The 22,500-nt window shown below is 35.8% G+C and overlaps 1 protein-coding gene across 1 annotated transcript in view; it reads right to left on the bottom strand.

Annotated features, from left to right (window-relative positions):
- Positions 1–22,500, bottom strand: part of LOC135219217 (cell adhesion molecule Dscam2-like) — a 275,739-nt gene that overhangs the window by 114,225 nt on the left and 139,014 nt on the right. Inside the window, 4 exon segments of the mRNA XM_064255786.1 lie at positions 6,805–6,892; positions 9,199–9,397; positions 13,148–13,306; positions 16,087–16,204. Of these exon segments, the coding sequence (XP_064111856.1) occupies positions 6,805–6,892; positions 9,199–9,397; positions 13,148–13,306; positions 16,087–16,204 (564 nt within the window).

The following is a 22,500-nucleotide window of genomic DNA, read 5'->3' on the forward strand; positions in this document are numbered from 1 at the left end:
CACTACATTTCCTCCTACAGTCCTCTTCTTTCTGCAACGCCAGTTCCTCATTTTCGTCTTTCCCATTACGTAATATTTGTCAGTTCCTTCCTTCCCAACTTCCCTTCTTCTTCTTCTTCTTCGTCCTCTTCTTCTTCTTCCTTCCATTCCACATTTGCCCTCCTGTCCCTCTTCCTCTTTCTCTCTTCCTCTTTCCCATTTCCTCCTCTTCCACCCACCTGTTTCATTCCAAGAACGCCTGTTCCCTTTTACACGGCGACTTGCGGAGGCAAAAGTGAGGCTGTGTGGGAGGTCAGTGGGTAAAAGTGTGCCACCGTGGGATAAAAAAGAGGCCCCTGGGGATTATGACGGACATGAGAATGGAAACCGACACTAAGGTACACGCGTATACATATGCAAGAGAGGTAACATGGGATGAATATGTAAAATATATATCAGGAAATTCACTCGCGTTTTCTCCGTGATCACTTTGCTCATTGTGGTATGAGTATAGTATTTTGATGTATATACTTAATATACATTGGTATGCACCGTATGCTTGGTTATATGATTATTTTGAATTGAAAGTACTGTTTCGTTGATACGACGAACGATGCCATTGTATAATGCATCCGTTTACACCTATCATACACACACACACACACACACACACACACACACACACACACAACACAAAATAAAACACACACACACACACACACACACACACACATATATATATATATATATATATATATATATATATATATTATATATATTATATTATATACCTATATATATATATTAAAACACCATACACACACACACACACATATACATATATGCACCACATATATATATATATATATATATATATATATATATGTGAGTGTGTTTTGTGTATTTGTGTGTGTGCGTATGCATGTGCCCTTTTTAGTTTATTCTTTGACCTCAAAGTTCACCTTTTCCATAAAATGGGGGTTGCTACTGCAGGTATGGGGCGTCTAGACTACTAAGACAACACAAGTGAGTTGATCCAATTTCTGAAAGTAATAACGAAATTATAAAATCGACACGTCTAAGAGCAGCACTGAGTCACTGCATTCATGTAGGAATTTCCAGCCTGTTTCTTTCTCTCATTCTCTATGTTACAAGATTTATGTTCAAGGGAAGACTGTATTACAATAGAATTCGTTGAAAGTGGAGTCCGTTTGTGAAAAGGCGTTATTGCTCATACTTGTGGCTTAAACAAATGTCTTCAAGAAATATCTATCCTTTGTTTTTATATGAGTCTGTGCACAATCTAATCCTGCGTTTGCCAGCACACAAGGAATCGCTGAAAGCTCTTTAAACACAAAACTCGCGAAGTTATATAAATTTCCCGTGTGTTATTACGACATGTATGCAAGGCTGTAATTTGAATGTTAAGGGCTGGGCATATATTTACCCAGTACATGTTCTCAAATATTGATACGATAAACAATGCACGCAAGCACTCCGCAGCTCAGAGTAATAGCTTGCAATTGCTTGCTATTCCTCCCATTCTTGCTGATAAGGAACCAAACATGAGCTCATACGACCAAGAGTAAAAACATTAATATGTTTTCAAGTAAGAGCGTCTTCATTTTGTTCTTCCTCTCGAAGACTTATTTACGCAGCAACGCCGACTGTTTATGGAGGCTGAATTTAGTTATTTTCCCGTTATTTTCTTCGTAAAACCAGTACAAATAACTGATTAACGCAAATTGATAAATTTTCTTAAACTGAAAAGAACTGAAGGTGTCGCATTACACTTCGTCCAACAGAAGCTATATTCTAAAAATAAACGGGGGTTATAGTTATGTACTTAGTTATTTTCTTTTGATTTACTTCGTAAAATCAATAAAAATAACTGATAAATTCAAATTGATAATTTTACTTAAAACTGAAAAGAACCTGAAGGAGGCTACATTACATTTTTTTCCAATATTCTATAAACAAACAGAACTATAATTGTGTATTTCCTTAACCTTACTATATATGTACTGTTTGTAACATGAGTATTCACCAAGGTATAATGAGGGCCTATAATGCCATTTAAACATCAAAAGAGGAAACCATACGCAGATGGTTGGCTTATAAGAATTAAACACGTGCAAAGACATATTTCCATAGAAGCTCACATAATTTCCGAAAATGGGCTGGATTTCCTGTTACTACCCGCATGTGTGTGTGTGTGAGAGAGAGAGAGAGAGAGAGAGAGAGAGAGAGAGAGAGAGAGAGAGAGAGAGAGTATTTTTACTATGGGGGTAACCTAGCATAGAGCAATGTGTCCCAATGAATTTATTGCGTTGGTCGTCATATTAGCAGTGTAACAGAATTTTTGGTCGTGGTATTCGCAACATAACAGAATCTTTGGTCGTAATATTAGCAACGCTAAAGAATTTTTGGTCGTAATATTAGCAACGTGAAAAGAATTTTTGGTCGTAATATTAGCAACGTTAAAAGAAATTTTGGTCGTAATATTAGCAACGTAACAGAATTTTTGGTCGTAATATTAGCAACGTTAAAAGAATTTTTGGTCGTAATATTAGCAACGTAACAGAATCTTTGGTCGTAATATTAGCAACGTAACAAAGTCTTTTTTCATAATATTAGCACATTATATAATTTTTGGTCGTAATCTTAGCAACGTAACAGAATCTTTGGTCGTAATATTAGCAATGTAACAGAGTCTTTTCTTGTAATATTAGCACGTTGCATAATTTTTGGTTGTAATATTAGCAACGTAATAGAATCTTTGGCCGTATAATTAGCAACGTAACAGAATCTTTGGTCGTAATATTTGCAACGTTAAAGAAGTTTTGGTCGTAATATTAGCAACGTAACAGAATTTTGTGTCGTAATATTTGCAACGTAACAGAGATTTTGGCCATAATATTAGCAAGGTACCAGAATTTTCATAAACATTATATTGCTTCGCAAAATATCCTTGTGTTTCGCGTCGGTGTCATATTCAGCATGTCTTTTTTACTATCATTTGTAATGAAATATTCAGCATGTCTTTTTTACTATTATTTGTAATGAAATATTCAGCATGTCTTTTTTACTATTATTTGTAATGAAAATCAATATCACTCAAGCCATCATAATCTAATTTTCCATTCATTCTTTATTACTGATAGCTGTAAAAGTAGTCTTAGAACTTACAATAGTAGTATAAATACTTTTTTCCCTTTGTAATAGCAATAACTAGTGAAGTAACATTTCAATTTAAATTAGCAGAGGACAAATGTTGATAACTAAAATTATTAATTATATACAAATAATAATCTGAGCTTCATGCTCTTCAGAAAATAACTAAAATTAGCGTACGCGGAATCATTTTCAGCACATCATAGATGTAGCTTTTTCGGGAAAAAAGGAAAATTTCTGGTATATAGAAAAAAAGAAGCACACCCAAATCGGCTTTGTATTTTGACCAGTAATGCTTTAAAAGCCAACAAATATTGTAAATTAAATGTCACCGTTCGCTTGCTCACATTAAATTCATGACGACACCATAATACCCAGCGGGTTTTATTTATATTTTTTTGTTATATATATACATATACGATTTTCGCCGTTGTCGTACGCATCCTCCTAACTGTATTTTTTCCCCGTTTTCTCTCTTTTATTTGCTGTCCCCAAAGAGGATTTTCATTTCCAGTTCGGCTGTTATCATGAAATTATTATTCAGTATTTTCGTTAGTATAAAGTGCACGGTAGTCTATTGACAACTTAGTTCGTTTGCGATTTTGCCAACTAAATAAAATTACTCATTTTTTTTGCGACACAATTCGTTAGTTTGTTTCTGTCATTTAATCACAAAACCTCCACAAATTATTTATTACAGTTCAGTTTCTAATTCAGATCGCTTTTCGAGGATGTTTCATACTTGTCAGTTTGTTATGATTAACAAGATCCTCGTAGGGAAATAGCACCGTCAGTGTACCTCACGTGGTGCACTGTAGTCATCACTAAATGATGACTACTACATGATGACTACATCACTTTTCACTCTCTTAACAAAGGCTGGCTGAAAGTGACCCAGTACTTGGTTTTATAGCCTAATTTCAATTAATCAAACTGAGCATCTTATTGGTTACAATGATGTTGGTAGTTTGACTGATTTTTAAAATTTTTATTTATTCATATATTTATCTATTTATTTATGTTTGCAATAGTACAAACTTGTCAAATTTTTATTATGAAGAAGATGCGTAACTTTATCTGATTGCAAAATAATAATATCAAAGATTATTCGATATCGGAGATCTTGGTCAGGGATGCACTGCTCAGTATAAAACATTCACCACCTGATTTGAAGGAACTAAATATTCATCCGCTTGTTTACAAGCATTCAGTCAAATACTAGGAAGCGATCCTAAATGGTTGACGAGGCGCGTTTGTTGATCCTGGAAGCGGCGAATCAAGTTAATATTAACAATCACGCAGCGTCAAACATTTAAGAGCGCTTCTTAGTATTTGACTGAATGTTTGTGAAATTCTCGTGCTTTTCGATTATCCCCGGCTGCCGCCTTGATGTAAATACCAGCTATACTTCGCAGGCAACGGTTCCATAAAAGTCGGAAATTAGAGGATTTTCCAGTTTACGCTAATTTAGATTTAAAAAAAATTTTGCGCAAAATAACCTACCGTCCTGGGTGCATATTGAAGTCTTCGTACGCGATATTTTCGACAAAATTATAACCTGCGCCCGAAATATTGATCGTATTGGACCATCTTGTCCTTCACCAGAATTAAATATTGACAAGTCGAACCACAACAATGATCTCTTAGGTTACACATCAACTTATTCAACAAACTTAGAAAATCCTGTTATTAGTAATAGGGAACTATCATAGCTTTTGAATAACCACAACTGTTTTTTATACTCATTATGAAAAAGTTCAGTATATCTTATTTTAACCAGACTACTGAGCTGATTAACAGATTTCCTAGGCCTGGCCCGAAGGATTGGATATTTTTACGTGACTAAGAACCAACTGGTTACCTTGCAACGGGACCTACAACTTGCTGTGGGATCCGAACCCCATTATATCGAAAAATTAATTTCCAATCACCAGAAACAAATTCCTCTGATTCCACGTTGGCAGAGCGAGGAATCGAACTCGGGGCTACATAATCGGTAGGCAAGCATGTAAACAACTTGTCCAACGAGGAACTATGCATTATGAAAAGACGATGCCAATAATATGGTTTACATTTCGAAACAATTATTCATTAAGCTTCCCTTTAACCAGGCAATATGTAATCAACCGAAAAATTAGGTTATCGCTCATCTTTTCCTACTTTTGAATCTAAAATGAAATTGATTTTTTGATGAACCTCACTTCATTATCCAGTGACGTGGGCGGAATATTCATGCAAGCAAATGTAATTCACTAGTTGTAAGCAATGTGGAGAGAGAGAGAGAGAGAGAGAGAGAGAGAGAGAGAGAGAGAGAGAGAGAGAGAGAGAGAGAGAGAGAGCGTTAACAAATGGATAGATGGACGGACAAAATGTCTTCACTTACAGACCTCAGAATGAAGGTCGACACAAGACATATTAGAAAAAGACTGACACAGAACGAGCGTTAAAAAAAAAAAAAAAAAAAGCAAGTGTCACTTGGGTCACCCCAAGAACAATATGACCTTGGGTCACCGTCGTGAAATGGAGATAAAACTTTAAGGGTGGTGTAAAGAAAAGAAAACTTTACGAGAGCTACATTTTTACCGCTCTCCTAACGCCCCCCCCCCCTCACCCTCACCCCCCTCACCCTCACCCGCCACTCTTCAAAAAAAAAAAAAAAAAAAAAAAAACTTAAACGCATTTGTTGAATTTTAACAAACCCGTCATGTCTATGACTCAGTAGTAATAAAATTTGTATTTATAAATAAATAATAATAACTTAAGGAAAAACAAGCTAATTTCCATCTCCCCCCCCACCCCCCCCCCCACCCACCCCCCAACTCCACCCACCACATTAATAGTCATATCCTTCAATATATTATTCTAATTTTTCAGTTCATTATTAACGAACAAAAATACCCAATTAAATGGTTGAACCAGCTTGTTGATAACAGGATACTATATAGTAAAAAGTCAGAGAGAGATGAGAGGATAGAGAGAGAATGGTTTAAAAATGAAGAAAAAATGTAAAAAAAACAGAAGAGTATGGTAAAATTGATTTAAAATGAAGACAAAAATTCACAGAGAGAGAGAGAGAGAGAGGGCAACGAGAAGTATGGTAAGAAAAAAAAAAAGAGCCTTCTTCCTTACACAGCAGATAAGCCTTTTTATAGCCTTGCTTAATGAGTCATAAAACTGTAGACTTACTTATTCCCACCAGCCAACTAATTTACGGGGGAAAAAAATCACCGCGCTCAGGTTATAGTGTTGTATGTATACCCATACAACACTTTAACCTGAGCTCGGCCTAGAATGATACAACTATTTTATATGTCAAATTAGACATACATAAACAAAAGCATTACTAATGTTTGGGTTTTCTTGTTGACGAGGTCACTTGTAGTCCTTTTAATATATATATATATATATAATATATATATATATATATATATATATATATATATATATATATAATATATATATATATATGTACATCATATGACCATAAACTTTTTGAATAAACATAAACCACTTAATAAGCTTACCACTTAATTTAACAGCGTTATTTCCCGACCAAGCACCTTTCAAAGTTTTAGGCCTACCCACCATAAGTCAAACATTCTCGTTGCACGGTTTCTACCCAAAACTAAACATACACATAGGCCTACTCACCGCCTAGATCCAGTTGGGCAACGCCTTGTGCTGAGTCAGCGTCGTTCTTAGCCAAACACTGGTACATCCCTCCATCTTCACGGGATACCTGCAGAATACACACGGTACGGAAGAATTAAGAGCCATTTACTCAAAAAGAGAAAATAAATGTTTGAGAAACCATCGTCTGTTTACTCTTCTTTGAGTTCCGTGTTTCATTTAAAGTTTCAGTTTTACTTCAGTTTCTCACATGCATTCCTTCTTCATCATCCCCTTGATGCATTACCTTCTCGTGTTATTTTTTGTCCCCTCTTTCGTTAATTTCAAGCTCATTTTTAAATTTGTTGGTTATATTTAACCATTTTTAAAGTTACTTTGATATAATACTCAATCATAATTCAGTCAGTCTTTTAAATATTCTATACTCGATTTTATTGTTCGGGCGTTTACTCTCCTTCACAAATATGAATTCTCTCATATAAATCTTAAATATAGTATTAACAGTTAACAGAGAGAGAGAGAGAGAGAGAGAGGAGAGAGAGAGAGCATCGCCTTTCTGTCTTGCATATTCTCGTGTTTTTCTTGTTCATTCTGTCGTTAATGTCAAGCCTATTTTCAAATTATTATTTCAATCATATTTGATTCATTTTTTCAGGCTACTCTTGTCTTTTAAATCTCTCACGTTCGTTTTTATCGTCTGGAAGTTTACTCTCTCACAGATAACAATTTTTTCATATAAATCTCCAAAATAGTACTAACAGTTATCAGAGACCTCCCACCCCCCTGCTACCGCCCACGCGCGCGCGCACACATACACACACACACACACATACACACACACACACACCACTGAATCTGAGTGCTATCCATAACTCCAAAACTAAAGCCTGTAAATAATAATACCGTTTATAAAGATTTCAGAAGCTGTATATATAAAGATTCGCAAGGGCTTACGAGAGATAAATGTACGCACAGAATCAGCTTTGGTTCGACATCACGGCATAAAGATTCTTTGACGAAAAAAATATCTATATTAAAAAAAAAACCTTCGGTGATTTATACTCGGGATGAAACTGGGAATGCATTTATAGGAAAACTATTTGGCAGTAATCCTTCGGTATCGAAATGACATTTACGAGTTTTGTTTCGCCTTTTACTATATACTATATGTATGTGTGTATATGTATATACGTTTGATATATATATATATATATATATATATATATATATATATATATATAGTATATATATATATATATATATATATATATATATATCAATCATCCTATCAGCTCAATACACATTTTTCTTCATTAACATTTTGTTTTCACATTGTCCTATAAGTGACCTCAGTCTCTACTACAAAGAGACCTCAGCGAGCGACTTCTCAGATCAAGTGAACGTTTACGTAATTTCCTCCTTTAACATCTGAGTCGACTTTCCTTATTTGTCCTCATCCAAGACTGCCTATTCCTCGCCTGACCTCAACTTCTCACAGCATCTCACTCCTGTCGAAGTTATAGTCGCCTCAGATCTCTCCTCTCATGGTTTATAAAAACGAAAAAGAGAGAACCGGTTCGATTTATGAAGCCATAACCCTTTTCGGTTATGGCGTTATCTGGACAATAGAAGGTAGATCGAAGCGCAGTATAACCGGATGTTATTCATACGTTATTGATATTGTTATGGCTACGAGGTACAACCCGGTAGCATACGCTCTTAAGCCGTCATCAAATCTAGCGTTACGTGTGGGTTAGGTTCTATCTCGTTGTGTGCTCTCTCTCTCTCTCTCTCTCTCTCTCTCTCTCTCTCTCTCTCTCTCTATATATATATATATATATATATATATATATATATATATATATATACATATATATCTGATAAAAGGAGCCCATAAAAAACACCAAAATATAGAGAGAGAAATACTATATTTCAGAGACTGCTGTCTCTTAAATATAGTATTCTCTCTCGATATTTCTGTTATAACGGAACATTTTTACCAGTCATATTATATATATATATATATATATATATATATATATAATATATATATACACATTCATATATTTATGGACACTCACACAGGCGCGCACGTACACAAAGTCACAAGCTACCACCCATTTAAGCATATTCTGAAAATGTTTGAAGATAAACTAAAACTAAAAAATTCTTTCGTTAAATTGTTGTTACTGAAATCAATCTGTTTCAAGTATCATCCATATACACCTCACTCCATGCAGGCAAACTGCTACAGATTTTCTATTATGCTTGTTCCATAATTGTTATAAAAATATATAAAACTAATCATCATGACACATTTGTCACTTGGACTTCGTTACTGAGTATTTTCATTAGCTCTGGTAACGACACCAATGGAGGAGTTGAATTTGAAACAGCTCACCTCAAACTACTGACCTGGCTTATATGAAGAGACCTGTCATAGGTCGTGAGGCGGGGCAGTGGGGGGAGGGGCCTACCGTCTTTGTACCACGCCACGGAATTCACAGGAGCTCCATTGACCTGGCAGGTTAGCCTGGCAGGTCGACCCAGGTCAACCCTCTGCAGGGTGGGTTCAATTGAGACGCTCAGACGGTCCCTGACCTGAACGTCAACCCTGGAAATAAAAAGTGTCAGGTGAGGGAAATAGATTATAGAACTTGAAATCGAGTTCTGGGCAGCATCCTTGATATGGTCTGCTCAATTTGGGCACCATCCTATGATGCTCTGCTCTGGTGCTATAGTAGATTCACATGCATTTTATGTCTAGGTCAGTCACTTACGATTCTCCTAATTGCCTGTTGATAAGCCAATCACAGGGCTGGAAACTCAGTCTCTCTCGAGAGTTCATATGGGTAGGATCTATATTCCACCTTTCCTGAGGGATACGTCTTTCAAAAGTATTCCCCAGAAGATGTGTGGAATATACATCCTGCCTGTGAACTCTCGAGAGAGACTGAGAGTTTCCAGCCCTGTGAATGGCTCAGCAACAGCCAATCAGGAGCGTCGTAAGGGATGGGCCTAGACATCAAATGCACGGTTGATGTGAATCTACTATAGTTAGCAGCGCGCTGCTAACCAATACCAGAGCAGAGCATCATAAGATGCTGCCCAAAAGCATTCTTGATATCAAGGGTGCTCTGGTACCGCCGCTGCTAACCAACACCGGAGCAGAGCATATCAAGGAGGCTGCTGCCCAGAACAGTACCAGAGCATCGTATTAAGGAAGATTTTGCAAACACTGGTATATAAAGGACGTGAAATAACCGTCGTTTCAGATGAATCTACACCTTCCGTACTTAACAGACTTTGTGGTTGTTAATCACTTGTTTCGTGAATGAATGGAAATTCACAGTTATGGCACAGGTATGTCTAGTTCCGTAAGCCTCAATACTTGAATATAGAGTGCTCTTATCAATAAACTTAAAGGTGTATTATCTATAAAAGGCCTTCATTACACAGTTTCATTGTGAATAAAACCTTTATTAGACATACCTTTGGCATCATCGTGAATTGGGGTCAGTGCAGAAGTAAAAAAAAATAAATAATACAAATTATTCCTCATCATTTCCATAAATTTTACAATTATATTAAAACACTTCAAAAAATTTCCCATATACACCAAAAAGAAAGGGAAGAGAAAAAGAAAAAGATAAAGAAATATAGTAAACAATTTCTCAGTCGAGACGTTGATGGAATCAAATTGACGGCCAATGGGGCCACGGAAGTGGAAGAAAATTGCCAGCAAGATGGGAAGGAAATGGATTCTCTTTATCGTGGGAAACGAAACACACTCTGGAGCACAGAAGGAAATGAAGAAAGTTTTCATGCTCTGCTGGAAATGGTGAGGTTTTTTTTTATCAGACAGAGAGAGAGAGAGAGAGAGAGAGAGAGAGAGAGAGAGAGAGAGAGAGAGAGAGAGAAAAAAAAAAAAAAAATTTACAACACATACACACACTGTATATATATATATATATATATATATAATATATATATATATATATATATATATATATATATATATATATATATACAGAGGGAGAAAGAGAGTGAGAGAAATTTACAATATATATATATATATATATATATATATATATATACAATATATATATAATATATATATACAGAGAGAGAGAGAGAGAGAGAGAGAGATTTATGACATACATACGTACCATATATATTTATATACGTATATGCACACAAAAATACACACCCATATAAATATATATTATATATATAGTTGTGTACGTATGTATGTATGTATGTATAGTGTATATATTATATATAGATATATATATATATATATATATATATATATAGAGAGAGAGAGAGAGAGAGAGAGAGAGAGAGAGAGAGGAGAGAGAGAGAGAGAATAATGAAGAATACACAGCCATCCAATAAGCAGCATCATTACGCTCAGCCAAACACCAGATTTCATTTAATCAAAGGTCACCCAGACCCTGCATGCATTTGCGCAGCAGTGGAGATGTGTTAATTATTCTAGATAATATTTATCAAGCAAGATTATGCGTTCGTCGTGTATAAGCCAAAAATACTGGCGCCATCGGTTATCGGCCAAATCGTGAGATGAAAAATGTGCAGTTGCAATACAACCTTCGTACATCTGACTGATAACGCATATTACCTACATTCATTCATTCACAAGTTCACACATAAACACACACACACACATATATTATATAGATATAGATTATATAATAGATATAGATATATAAGATATTATTATTATATATAATATTATAAATATGTATGTATGAGGTATACAGGAGCGCAGCATAAGAGTTTCAGGAGGTCCATTGATACTTCACATGAAGGCCAAGATTTCTCATATTACGTTTCTCAGCTTTGTGCATCTTCAGTCTGTTAAAAGAGAAATGCATATAATAAAAGCTAAAAACAAGGATTCACAATATTATTCATGTTTTAAAAATGCAATAAAAATATAAATAGTTAAAATTAGTTATATTTCTATTGCATTTTAACATGGAATACTATTGTGAATCCTTATTTTTAGTTTTATTAGATGCATTTCTCTTTTAACAGATGAAGATGCACAAAGTTGATGTGCGAAACGTTTTATAATAAATCTTGGTCCTCATGTGAAGTATCAATGGACCTCCTGAACCTCTTATATATGTATGTGTATATGTAAACTTGTGGTGTGCGTGTACACACACACACACACACACACACACACACACACACACACACACACACACACATATATATATATTATACTAATTATATATATTATATATATAATATAATGATTAATATATATAATTACAGTGATAATGACGTTGGGCAAAATGAAGGTGGCATAACTGTGAAAAATGTCAGTGAAACAAGATGATAATGCTGACATGATGATTTGCATGATGGTGAGAATGATAATGACAATACTGACATGGTGATGATGATGAAAATAACAATGACAATGCAGAAATCATGATGGTGAGAATAATAATGAAAATACTGACCTGATGATGACGATGATGAGAATAATAATGAATAATGACATGATGATGATGATGATGAGAATAATAATGCCAATACTGACATGTTGATGATAATGAGAATGATAATGACAATACTGAAATCATGATGATAACAATAATACCGACACTACTGACTTGATGATGATGATGAGAATAATAATGACAACACTGACATGATGATGATGATGATGAGAATGCTAATGGCAATACTGAAATCATGACAATAACAACAATGATGACAATACTGATATGCCAATACTGACATGATGATGATGATGAGATTGATAATGACATTACTGGCTTCATGATGATGATGAGAATAATGATGAGAATACTGATATGATGACGATGATGATGATGATAATGATAATGACAATATTGGAATCATGATGATGAGAATAATAATGACAATATTGGAATCATGATGATGAGAATAATAATGACAATACTGACAAGATGATGGTGTGAAGAATAATGAAAATACTGAAATAGTGATGATGAGAATAATAATGACAATACTGACATGACTATGAGGATGATAATGAGAATACTAACGACAATACTCACATGATAATGTCGAGGATGACAAGTAATGACGATCATGAGAGAGAGAGAGAAGAGAGAGAGAGAGAGAGAGAGAGAGAGAGAGAGAGAGAGTTGGGACATGAAGCTAAGAAATCAAAAAGAGCAAAGAAAGAATAATATGAAAAAAAATATCGAAAGTTGAAATGATCTGTTTTCCAAAATGGTCACTGTTAATAAATATATATAAAAATAAATACTATCAAGTATACAAAATAAATGCCTCATTAGTTTGACACAATAAATTCAGGTAAAACCTTCTTTACCTGTATGAATCGGTTCCTGCCGAATTATTGGCGATGCACATATAATGACCCGAGTCATCCTGACGGAGGGAAGACAGAAGGAGCTGCCCGCCCATGACCTGCACCCGCCCACTGCTGCCAACACTCACACGCCCACGGGCCTCGTCATCGCGGTACCACCTACGAGGGTGAAAAAAAAAGAGAATCGAGTTATCATCTTGAAATTATAAAGGTTACAATATCAATAGTATTCTAAATTAACAAAAATTTTATTGAGGATACTAGAATGTAGTGGAATTTATACTTAAAAAGCTTAAAGTATAAAATGCACAGTGATTTAGAATTTTGATGAATTTTACACAAACCAAATTTTCTTGCAATGTCCTAAAACTTATAGTTTCCAACTGAAAATGAAACTTCCTGGGATTCAAGTTTCCAATTACAATACGCAAAGAATTCTGACAGACTGAAAGTAACAATCACCCAAAACATAAGTCAGAACATTTTTATTTTTATGTAAATTCCGTCGATTAGGGCAACTCAGTGCCCTTGTACATACTTAACTACTATATTAAAAAGAGGGAGAAGCATAAGGAATGAAGGTCTAACGCTAAGAGAAGAGACAGAACAACCCCCGAAGAAGGGGAAAGTAAATAAGAGATTATGGAAAACAGAAAAAGAGCAAATCAATTCATACCTTGGATATGTAACGCTCACAAACTTAATTAATGTTAAAACACAGTACCAAGTTTTATTTTCTTCTAAAAAATTTCTGTACCTTTCAATAAAAAATATCTTAGAAAACAATATTCCATGCTTTCAACAAAAATATTTTATATATAACATTCCAATAAACTGTTAAGAGCTAAGACGCTTTAATCAACTAATAAAGATTTCGAAAAGATATTACTCCATTCCACGGCTGTTAACAGCAAGCCGGTGGGGACAGATATTACAGCCGTTAAAAGATATGTTAGTCTGGTGTGGGTGTGAGTGCGAGTGTGTGTGTGTGTGTGTGTGTGTGTGTGTGTGTGTGTGTGTGCGTGTATGCGTGTCCCTTACATTCCCAGAAGCAGCAAGGACACAAAATACGACGGCTGAAATATCACGTTTAAACAATTTTTTTAAAGTAATTCCGTGCACAGAATGGCACTCGACAAGCTTTTATCCACACACTTGAATTTCTCATTCATAAACGATGTCATTTTACACATCCACGCCTTGGAATTCCTCGTTTAACTCCCTTTAGAATCGAGTTCACGTCGGAAACCCTCATTGCAAATTGTATCTAACCCCAACGAACGAACCGTATGATGAACATCGCTATTAATAGCACGAAAATAATATCTTCAGAGGAACGGGGCTATTCAGACAGAGATCAAATTACCGATAGAATTTCTACGTCAGCCGAAATGTGTCTTCTTAATCTAATACGTTACATTAACTATAGCTCAGGCTGTTAAATGTAGGACACAGATATGCAAATGAGTGTGTGATCTATAATTCGGGGTGAATTCATTCATGTCTGGTTTGCAAGATGGATAAGATAAAGCCACACGTTCGATGATCTCATTCATCGAGAGTTACGAGATTTCGTATTGCTCTCAATATTGCTTTTAATATACTGATGGCCAAACGAGATGTCTCGAAACCGCTGGAGGAGTTTGTAATTCTGGAATTTGTAATTCTGGAATTTGTAATTCTGGAATTTGTAATTCTGGAATTTGTGGATTTATTTCGTTCATTACGCTTCAGTGTTAAACATTAACAGTGTGTTGAAATATGCCTCGCAAATCATGGTCAAGATGATCTTTAAGAGAGTTAATTCATTTTAATATGTACATAGATACACACACACACACACACACACACACATATATATAAATATACCATATATATAGATATATATAATATATATATATATATATATATATAATATATATATATACCTACATACAAATAATATACATACAGGTATTAATTAATAATTATTATAATTCAGGAAGGCATACTTTCGTTAAAACAGAATCTGTCGGATGAATAAAAATTTTAAATTTAAAAAAAGGGGCGTGAAACATATCAAAAACCCATATCGAACATCTTAAGAAGACGGTATCGATATTTCAGATTTTTCCCCGTAATAAAAAGGAACAATGATTTTCGTGAATGAAAAAAAATAAATAAATAAAAAATCTCAGATTTTCATCGAAGATATATTTAGAAAATTCCTAACTTATGCAAAGAACTTGGAATCAATCAATGAATATATTTTAAAAATTCAGAGATTTCACCTGAAATACCATAAAAAAATATTCCAAAGATTAAATGAACGTTATCAAATTGGAACATCTTCGAAAACATTCCTAGGCCGCTGCTGTTTATGGTAAATACCAGGAAAAATCATCAAAAATATGCCTTCACCTTCCCCTTTTATTGCACTGTTCATTCATCACAGGCGCTATTATCTACCTGGCATGCCAGTATTTATTAAGCTGGACGAATACGAAAAGGAAATCACTTAAACCTAAGAAGCGAGAGAGAGAGAGAGAGAGAGAGAGAGAGAGAGAGAGAGAGAGAGAGAGAGCTATAAAAAAAGTAGTTTCACATCAGCCGTCCATCTGATGTCTAGGCCAGTCCCTTACGACGCTCCTGATTGGCTGTTGATAAGCCAATCACAGGGCTGGAAACTCTGTCTCTCTCTCGAGAGTTCACATAGGCAGGATGTACGTTCCACCTCTCCTGAGGGATACTTTTAAAATACGTATCCCTTAGGAGAGATGGAACATACATCCTGCCTATGTGAACTTTCGGGAGAGACTGAGAGTTTCCAGCCCTGTGATTAGCTTATTAACAGCCAATCAGGAGCGTCGTAAGGAACTGGCATAGACATCAGATGCACGGCTGATGTGAATCTACTGTAACACATGTCATGAGTCAAATCGTGAGAGAACCAGACTTACGTGACGGATGGGGTGGGATGCCCCCGGGCTAGGCAAGGCAAGATCAGGTCATCCCGAGTCCAAGGTCGGACGAGGTCACGCCGGAGCAGCAACTGAGGTCGACTTAGCCTTGGCTCACCTAGATATAAAAGAAAAAAAAAACGATGAAAATTTTAATGAAGTTGAAATGGAGACAAGAATGAGTTTGTTACAAAATTAGGAAAGACAAGCAGTGAACTTTGTAAGACTTACAGATGAAGTAAAATTTCCTTCACTCAGTGAAATGAGATGACCATGTCTTTTTTCGCTTCCCACTTCATGACCTATAAAAATTTAATACTACTGTAATTTACAGGATTTCGCAATATAATTACTATGAAGCTTGGAGATTACTTGACAGAGAGTGAGAAAAAAGTCTACAACAAACCTTTAAATGATATATAGCACGATTTACATATTATACAACGGGTATATATGTTGTCGGAAAGGTTAAATCGTTGTTGATGACTGACAGAGTTTGAGCATGATTTTATTCTAAATATTGTATTTTAGGGATTTCAAAAGAATCAATAAGTCTGCTTTTAACAGAAGATATCTAGGAACATTATTCACTAAAACTCATGTACTGTCACACCATTTGGTGAAATCCGGACAAAAAGATTTTAATTCAAAAGTAAACACTTTGTATCTCATTCAATAGAAGCTTAATTAGTTAGCCATTTCTTTATTTTTTCTGTATCTGTCTATTCTAATCGAATGTCCCAGCAAGAAACGAACTTTATTCTAGCTAACTCTCAAGTGAGAAATGTTAACATTGGTGTGATACTGATGGAAGGTATAAATATGTTATCGAGAATAGCTACCGATTAGCGTGATACCAGATCGCTTTTAATAACATGGTCACTCTAATTCTCCCTGAAGGCTGCACACTTTTATCTTTGGTGGCATCAGCTACCGTGCACCACGTACTACATTAAATGACTTTGCATACAAACAGACATTCACTGCCATAACGTTAAAGAACAGTCACTATATTATAAAATATAACAATATTTCAGTCGTCTTTGATCGGTTCAATCTTATAAAATGAATAAATCCAACAAAGTATTCGTTTTCTTCTGAGGGGAAAAGATCTTGACGAACTAAACTCTTAGAAATTCAAACGGATATTTTCTTTGGCTTTTCTTATTTCCGGAAAACATTCTTTCAGCCACCATGTCATTCCAGGAGGGCCGGTGTCTTCTTTCTAAGCATGAGAAGAAATGAATCAAACAAACCCCCCCCACCCCCCACCCCCACCCCCCACCGCCCACCCCTACCAACACGAGCCCCCCCCTCCCCCCCCTCCACCCCCACAGCCCCCCACAAGAGGCTCATGGGAAAGCTCTCTAGCTCTATCCGATATCAGCCACACACAACCTCTTTTGTAACCGGGTCAACAGGCGAATCAAATCCATCAAGTGATGCACGATACCCGCAAGAGGCCAACACAGAGAGAGAGATGAAAGATAAAACGGCAAAGAAGAAGAAGAAGGAGAAGAAGAAGAAGAAGAAAAGAGCATGAAAGTTCAGATCGAGATCGCTTCGCCGTCCCGAGAGACGGTAACTGGAAGCAGCTGCGTTTCTTCTTCCTCTTCTTCTTCTTCTTCGCTCTTCCGTCTATTAGCTAATGGAAACCCCCGAGGGGAATTTGCCATTCAGACAGAAAAGATTGGTTTCTAATGACTCTGATTCCATTAGCATCCGGTTGAAGTTAATTAGGGAATCCGATTACCTGATTGTGTGATGTTGTTGTGTGGATCCCACGTATGGGCACTGCTTTCTTTTCCTCCTTATTCCACGGATCCCATTTCCAATCTCTCTTTACCTAATATCCATTCTTTTGATGTCTACTCAGACCTTGATTGTGGTATATTTCTCTCTTTGTAAGTCTGCTTGAAATAAACCATATCTCGGCGGGTTTCTGAGCGTGTGCCATCATAAAATAATTTATCTTTTTCTTTTCAGTTTCTGACAATTGTTTTTCGAAATATGAAATTGTTTTAATCATTGGTTAAAGCAAGAACAATTAAGAAAGTGATGCATTTCTCCGCATTCAAATTCATTCCTCTCTCCTTTCATGTATAATGAGTTGAAAATCAAGATACTAAGTGATTTTTGTTGATACCGGAAGAGAAAATATTTAATTTAGCCTTGCGTGATGAATTTCAGACTCCAAATAAGTTGTAAACAAACTTATGAGAAACAGAAAAGTAATACATTCATTAATTCCAAAAACTCTTCTTGAACAAATAATCATTTTCCACTTGAAAGAAGTAAACTTAAAATTTTCTTTCTCTTTTCGATGAAATGATTCTAAAAAAAACCATAGTTTTTTTTACATAAAAAAACTTATTTTTTCGACCAAGTGACACGAGCAATTTGTCTTTTGGAGATCTTAAACTAAAAGACTTTGCCTTTTTTAAACAAATGCAATTTTAAAAATTCATCCTTTTAATGATACTAATGATACAATGTAATCTAAAATACTGTAGCCTTTAAGAAATATTATCTGAAAAATTAGCCTTTTCAAAAAATAAAATCTGATAAACTTGAGCCTTTAAATTATAATCAGATAAAAATTAGCCTTTTCATAAAATATAACCTGAAAACATTTAGCCTTTAAAATATAAACTGAAAGACATTAGCCTTTCAAATATAATGAGAATAATTAGCCTTTTAAAAAATATAATTTGAAAAACTTTAGCCTTTGACAAATATAATCTGGAAAATTTTAGCCTTGGACAAATATTTGAAAAACTTTAGCCTTTAAAATATAATCTGAGAAAAATTAGCTTTTTCGAAAAATAAAATCTGAGAAAAATTAGCCTTTTCAAAAAATATAATCTGAGGAAAACTAGCCTTTTAAAAAAATATTAATATGAAAACATTTAGGACCTTCCAATAAAATCCAATGGTAAAATTTATATACTCTCTTCCCAGCCGCTATCTTACAGGTATGTCTGAGCCATCTTATCTTGCTGTTCTAAATAAGTTGACGGAAGAGTTCAAAAAGAGTCATAGATCTCTCCCATATAAATCTTTATATTCAACTAATTAAGTATTCCAAGGATGTAATGGGAATTTTTCACTTTAGTTCCTCTGGCAACTGACTTTACTCACTCAAGATTATAGTTTTCAGTTTCCAAAACTGAAAACTATAATAGAAGAGAACACCTTCAAAGAATGACCGAATAGTTTGCCCCATTTTTTTGGACGATACCGTTGAGATGCGTGAATGGAAAACGAGACTCATGACAGCATCCCATTTTTTTCTGCATTCTTCCACTTCCCTCGACTACGTCCATCCCCGTATGGAGGTGGTGCCGTCAGTGCACCTCATGCGGTTCATTGTAGGTATTACTGAAGGTTCTTTGCAAAGTCCCTCCGGTCCCTAGCTACAGCCAATTTCACTCCTTTTACTGTAGCTCCATCCGTATTCTCCTATCTTACTTCCCACCCTCTCCTAACATTATTGTTTCAGTAGTGCATCTAAGAGGTTTTCCTCTTCCCTTTCAGAGCTGTAAGACCTCATAGGTGTCAGTACTTGTCCTTTGTCCTAAATTCTGTATTGTTGGCTACAGCCTTATCTCAAAATTTCAGCCGAGCTTACTTCCAGTGAAGTCTTTTATTTTTCTTTTTAATTATTGATAATCAATTCTTTTACATTTTGCCTCCACAGATCTGAACAATATACAATTATACACACACACACACAAATACACACACACACACACACACACATATATATATATATTATATATATATTATATATATATATATATATATATATATATATATATATATATATATATATATATATATATATATATACATATATGTATATATATATATATATATATATATATATATATATATACACATATATATATATATATATATATATATATATATATATATATATATTTATATTGGTTACCTAGCAACGGGTCCTACAGCATACTGTGGGATCCGTACCAAATTATGTGAAGAAATTCATTTCTAATCACCAGAAACACATTCCTCTAATTCCACGTTGGCAGGGCGGTGAATCGAACTCGGGACTACCGAATCGGTAGGCGAGCACGTAATCCACTCGTCCAACGAGGAACTTGCCAACTTGTGTGGTTCGGCTCTCACAGTAAGCTGTAGGTCCCGTTGCTAGGTAACCGATTGAAAGCTTGAACAATCCAAACGCTCAAGATATCGCAGCTCTGGTCTTCCAATTACAACAGAATAATTAACAATTATACAGGATAAACGAGTATACATAAAATATACACATGCACTCACAAACTCAGAAGCATAAGGATGCTGAATATTTCCCCATGAAAAATAGAAACTGGAGCACAAATACTTTCAATTATCTGGACGTAAATAAAAGTGTTTCCTAAAGCTGCTTACATCTCCACATAAAAATGTATTGTACGAGTAATCCTAAACAGAATTTACGGAATCCGGTATTTAGGCCAAAAGAAAGTAATGTATATTGATGTTTTCATTTTTTGCTTCATTTTTTTTTTTTTTTTGGTCGACCTGAAATGGAAATCCAGGAAGCAAAAGGCTGTGTTACTTTAATATATGCAGGCACTGCGTACGTTGGAGTTAAGGCCCCTTACTTAATAACTCTCTTGGGTTTCCTCACACTAGATTGTTTTCTCTCTCTCTCTCTCTCTCTCTCTCTCTCTCTCTCTCTCTCTCTCTCTCTCTCTCTCTATATATATATATATATATATATATATATATATATATATATATATATATATATATATATATGTATATAAATATATATATATATATATATATATATATATATATATATATATATATATATATATATATATACACACACTGCTCCTTATCCTTTCCTCCTGTAAGCTACTTTCTCACTACGTAGAATTTTCCTCTCCCCACTCTCTCTCTCTCTCTCTCTCCTCTCTCTCTCTCTCTCTCTTAAACACATACTGCTATCACCATTCCCCGACGACAAACGAAAACAAAAAAAGCCACCTTACTCAGCAAGTGAAACAACAGCAGCTCATTTGATCCATCCTGACCTAACCTAACCCAAGAAACGGTGTCCTATTTGAGTGGAGAAGGTCCTTAGATCAACATATTACTACAGCCCTGTCAATTTTAGCAGTCAGGTTCGTACGCAGAAGCCATGACTGGACCGTCAATGGGCAACTGTAATCGTCCAAGTATTACGGAACTTTGGCGTCGAATCAAATTGTAGTCATTACAGACTCCAGCGTAGCCATTGCCAGCTCAATTTGGGACACATGTTCTCCGCAATGTTATCAGACGTCTCGACAGACTTGAGATCTGTTATTTCAGTTGTTGGTCTAGAGTTACTAAAGTGTTCTCGCCATTGATTTAAGGCTCGACTGGAACCCGTTTGGGTGGCGCATCTCTTCGGGCATTCTCGACTGTAGCGTTTGAGGCTTTGTTGTCTCGAAATTACGATTTGCAAACTCGTTCACCTGATATTACGGAGGTCCATAAAAAAGTAAATTGGTAACGTTGTCTTCAAAACTTTTTGTTCAAAGTAGGTAGCTTTCTCCCTTAATGCGACATTTTTCTCTTATTGATAGGGGCTGGCGGGAGGAGGGGCGGGGGGCACGGGCGGAGGACTAGGCTTGTGGAGGGGGGAGGGGGTGGAGAGGGTACAGAACGGAATAGGAATGTTTGAGGATATAATCCGGATTTGTAAGACGGGTTTTCGCAGCCTAATGGTTCAGGAGGTCCGTAAATAACTGGTACCGGGAGAAGGGGCAGGGAGCTTGTACTGGGAGAAGGGGCGGGGGTAGGGGAAGGGAGAGTGGGGGCGGGCGGTTTAAAACCCATGGATGCCAAACGGCAAAGGAGAAATTTACGGTTTACCCGGGGCGGGAAGAACGCCAGAGAACTATTATGGAAAACTTGCTTTTTTTTTTCTTTCTTTTTTACGTAGTCATTCGCCGAGGCCGAGAGGGTCACTTTCTTTGCATCCAGGACGGGAGAATCGCCCTTAAGCGCTCGAGGGCAAATAAGATATAAGCGAGCCGGGATGAAAATAACTGTTGCATCGCTATATATATACATGGGATGAAGGCGCCCCTGGGGCCTCCCTCGACCAAATCCCCACTACCTCCCCTTATCCAACAGCGTGTATATCAGATGGACCAACGGAGGCTGCGTTTGCAGGACAAGTTTTGTAGAGCTGTAGAGTTTCGGGTGGGGATAGGGAAGTGGGTTGGTGGTTGTAAAAAAATAAATATTAATATGAAATCAAAGAAAGCATGAAAATTCCATTCGCCAATTTCATGTTGCTCAAGAGCTGCGCTTCTCTGGTTTTCTACTGCAAATTAATGGTTATTCCATTCCTTTTATGTAATGGCAGGATGGAAACCGGAA

The sequence above is a fragment of the Macrobrachium nipponense genome, chromosome 1 (genome assembly GCF_015104395.2).
Source record: "Macrobrachium nipponense isolate FS-2020 chromosome 1, ASM1510439v2, whole genome shotgun sequence".
NCBI lineage: Eukaryota > Metazoa > Arthropoda > Malacostraca > Decapoda > Palaemonidae > Macrobrachium > Macrobrachium nipponense.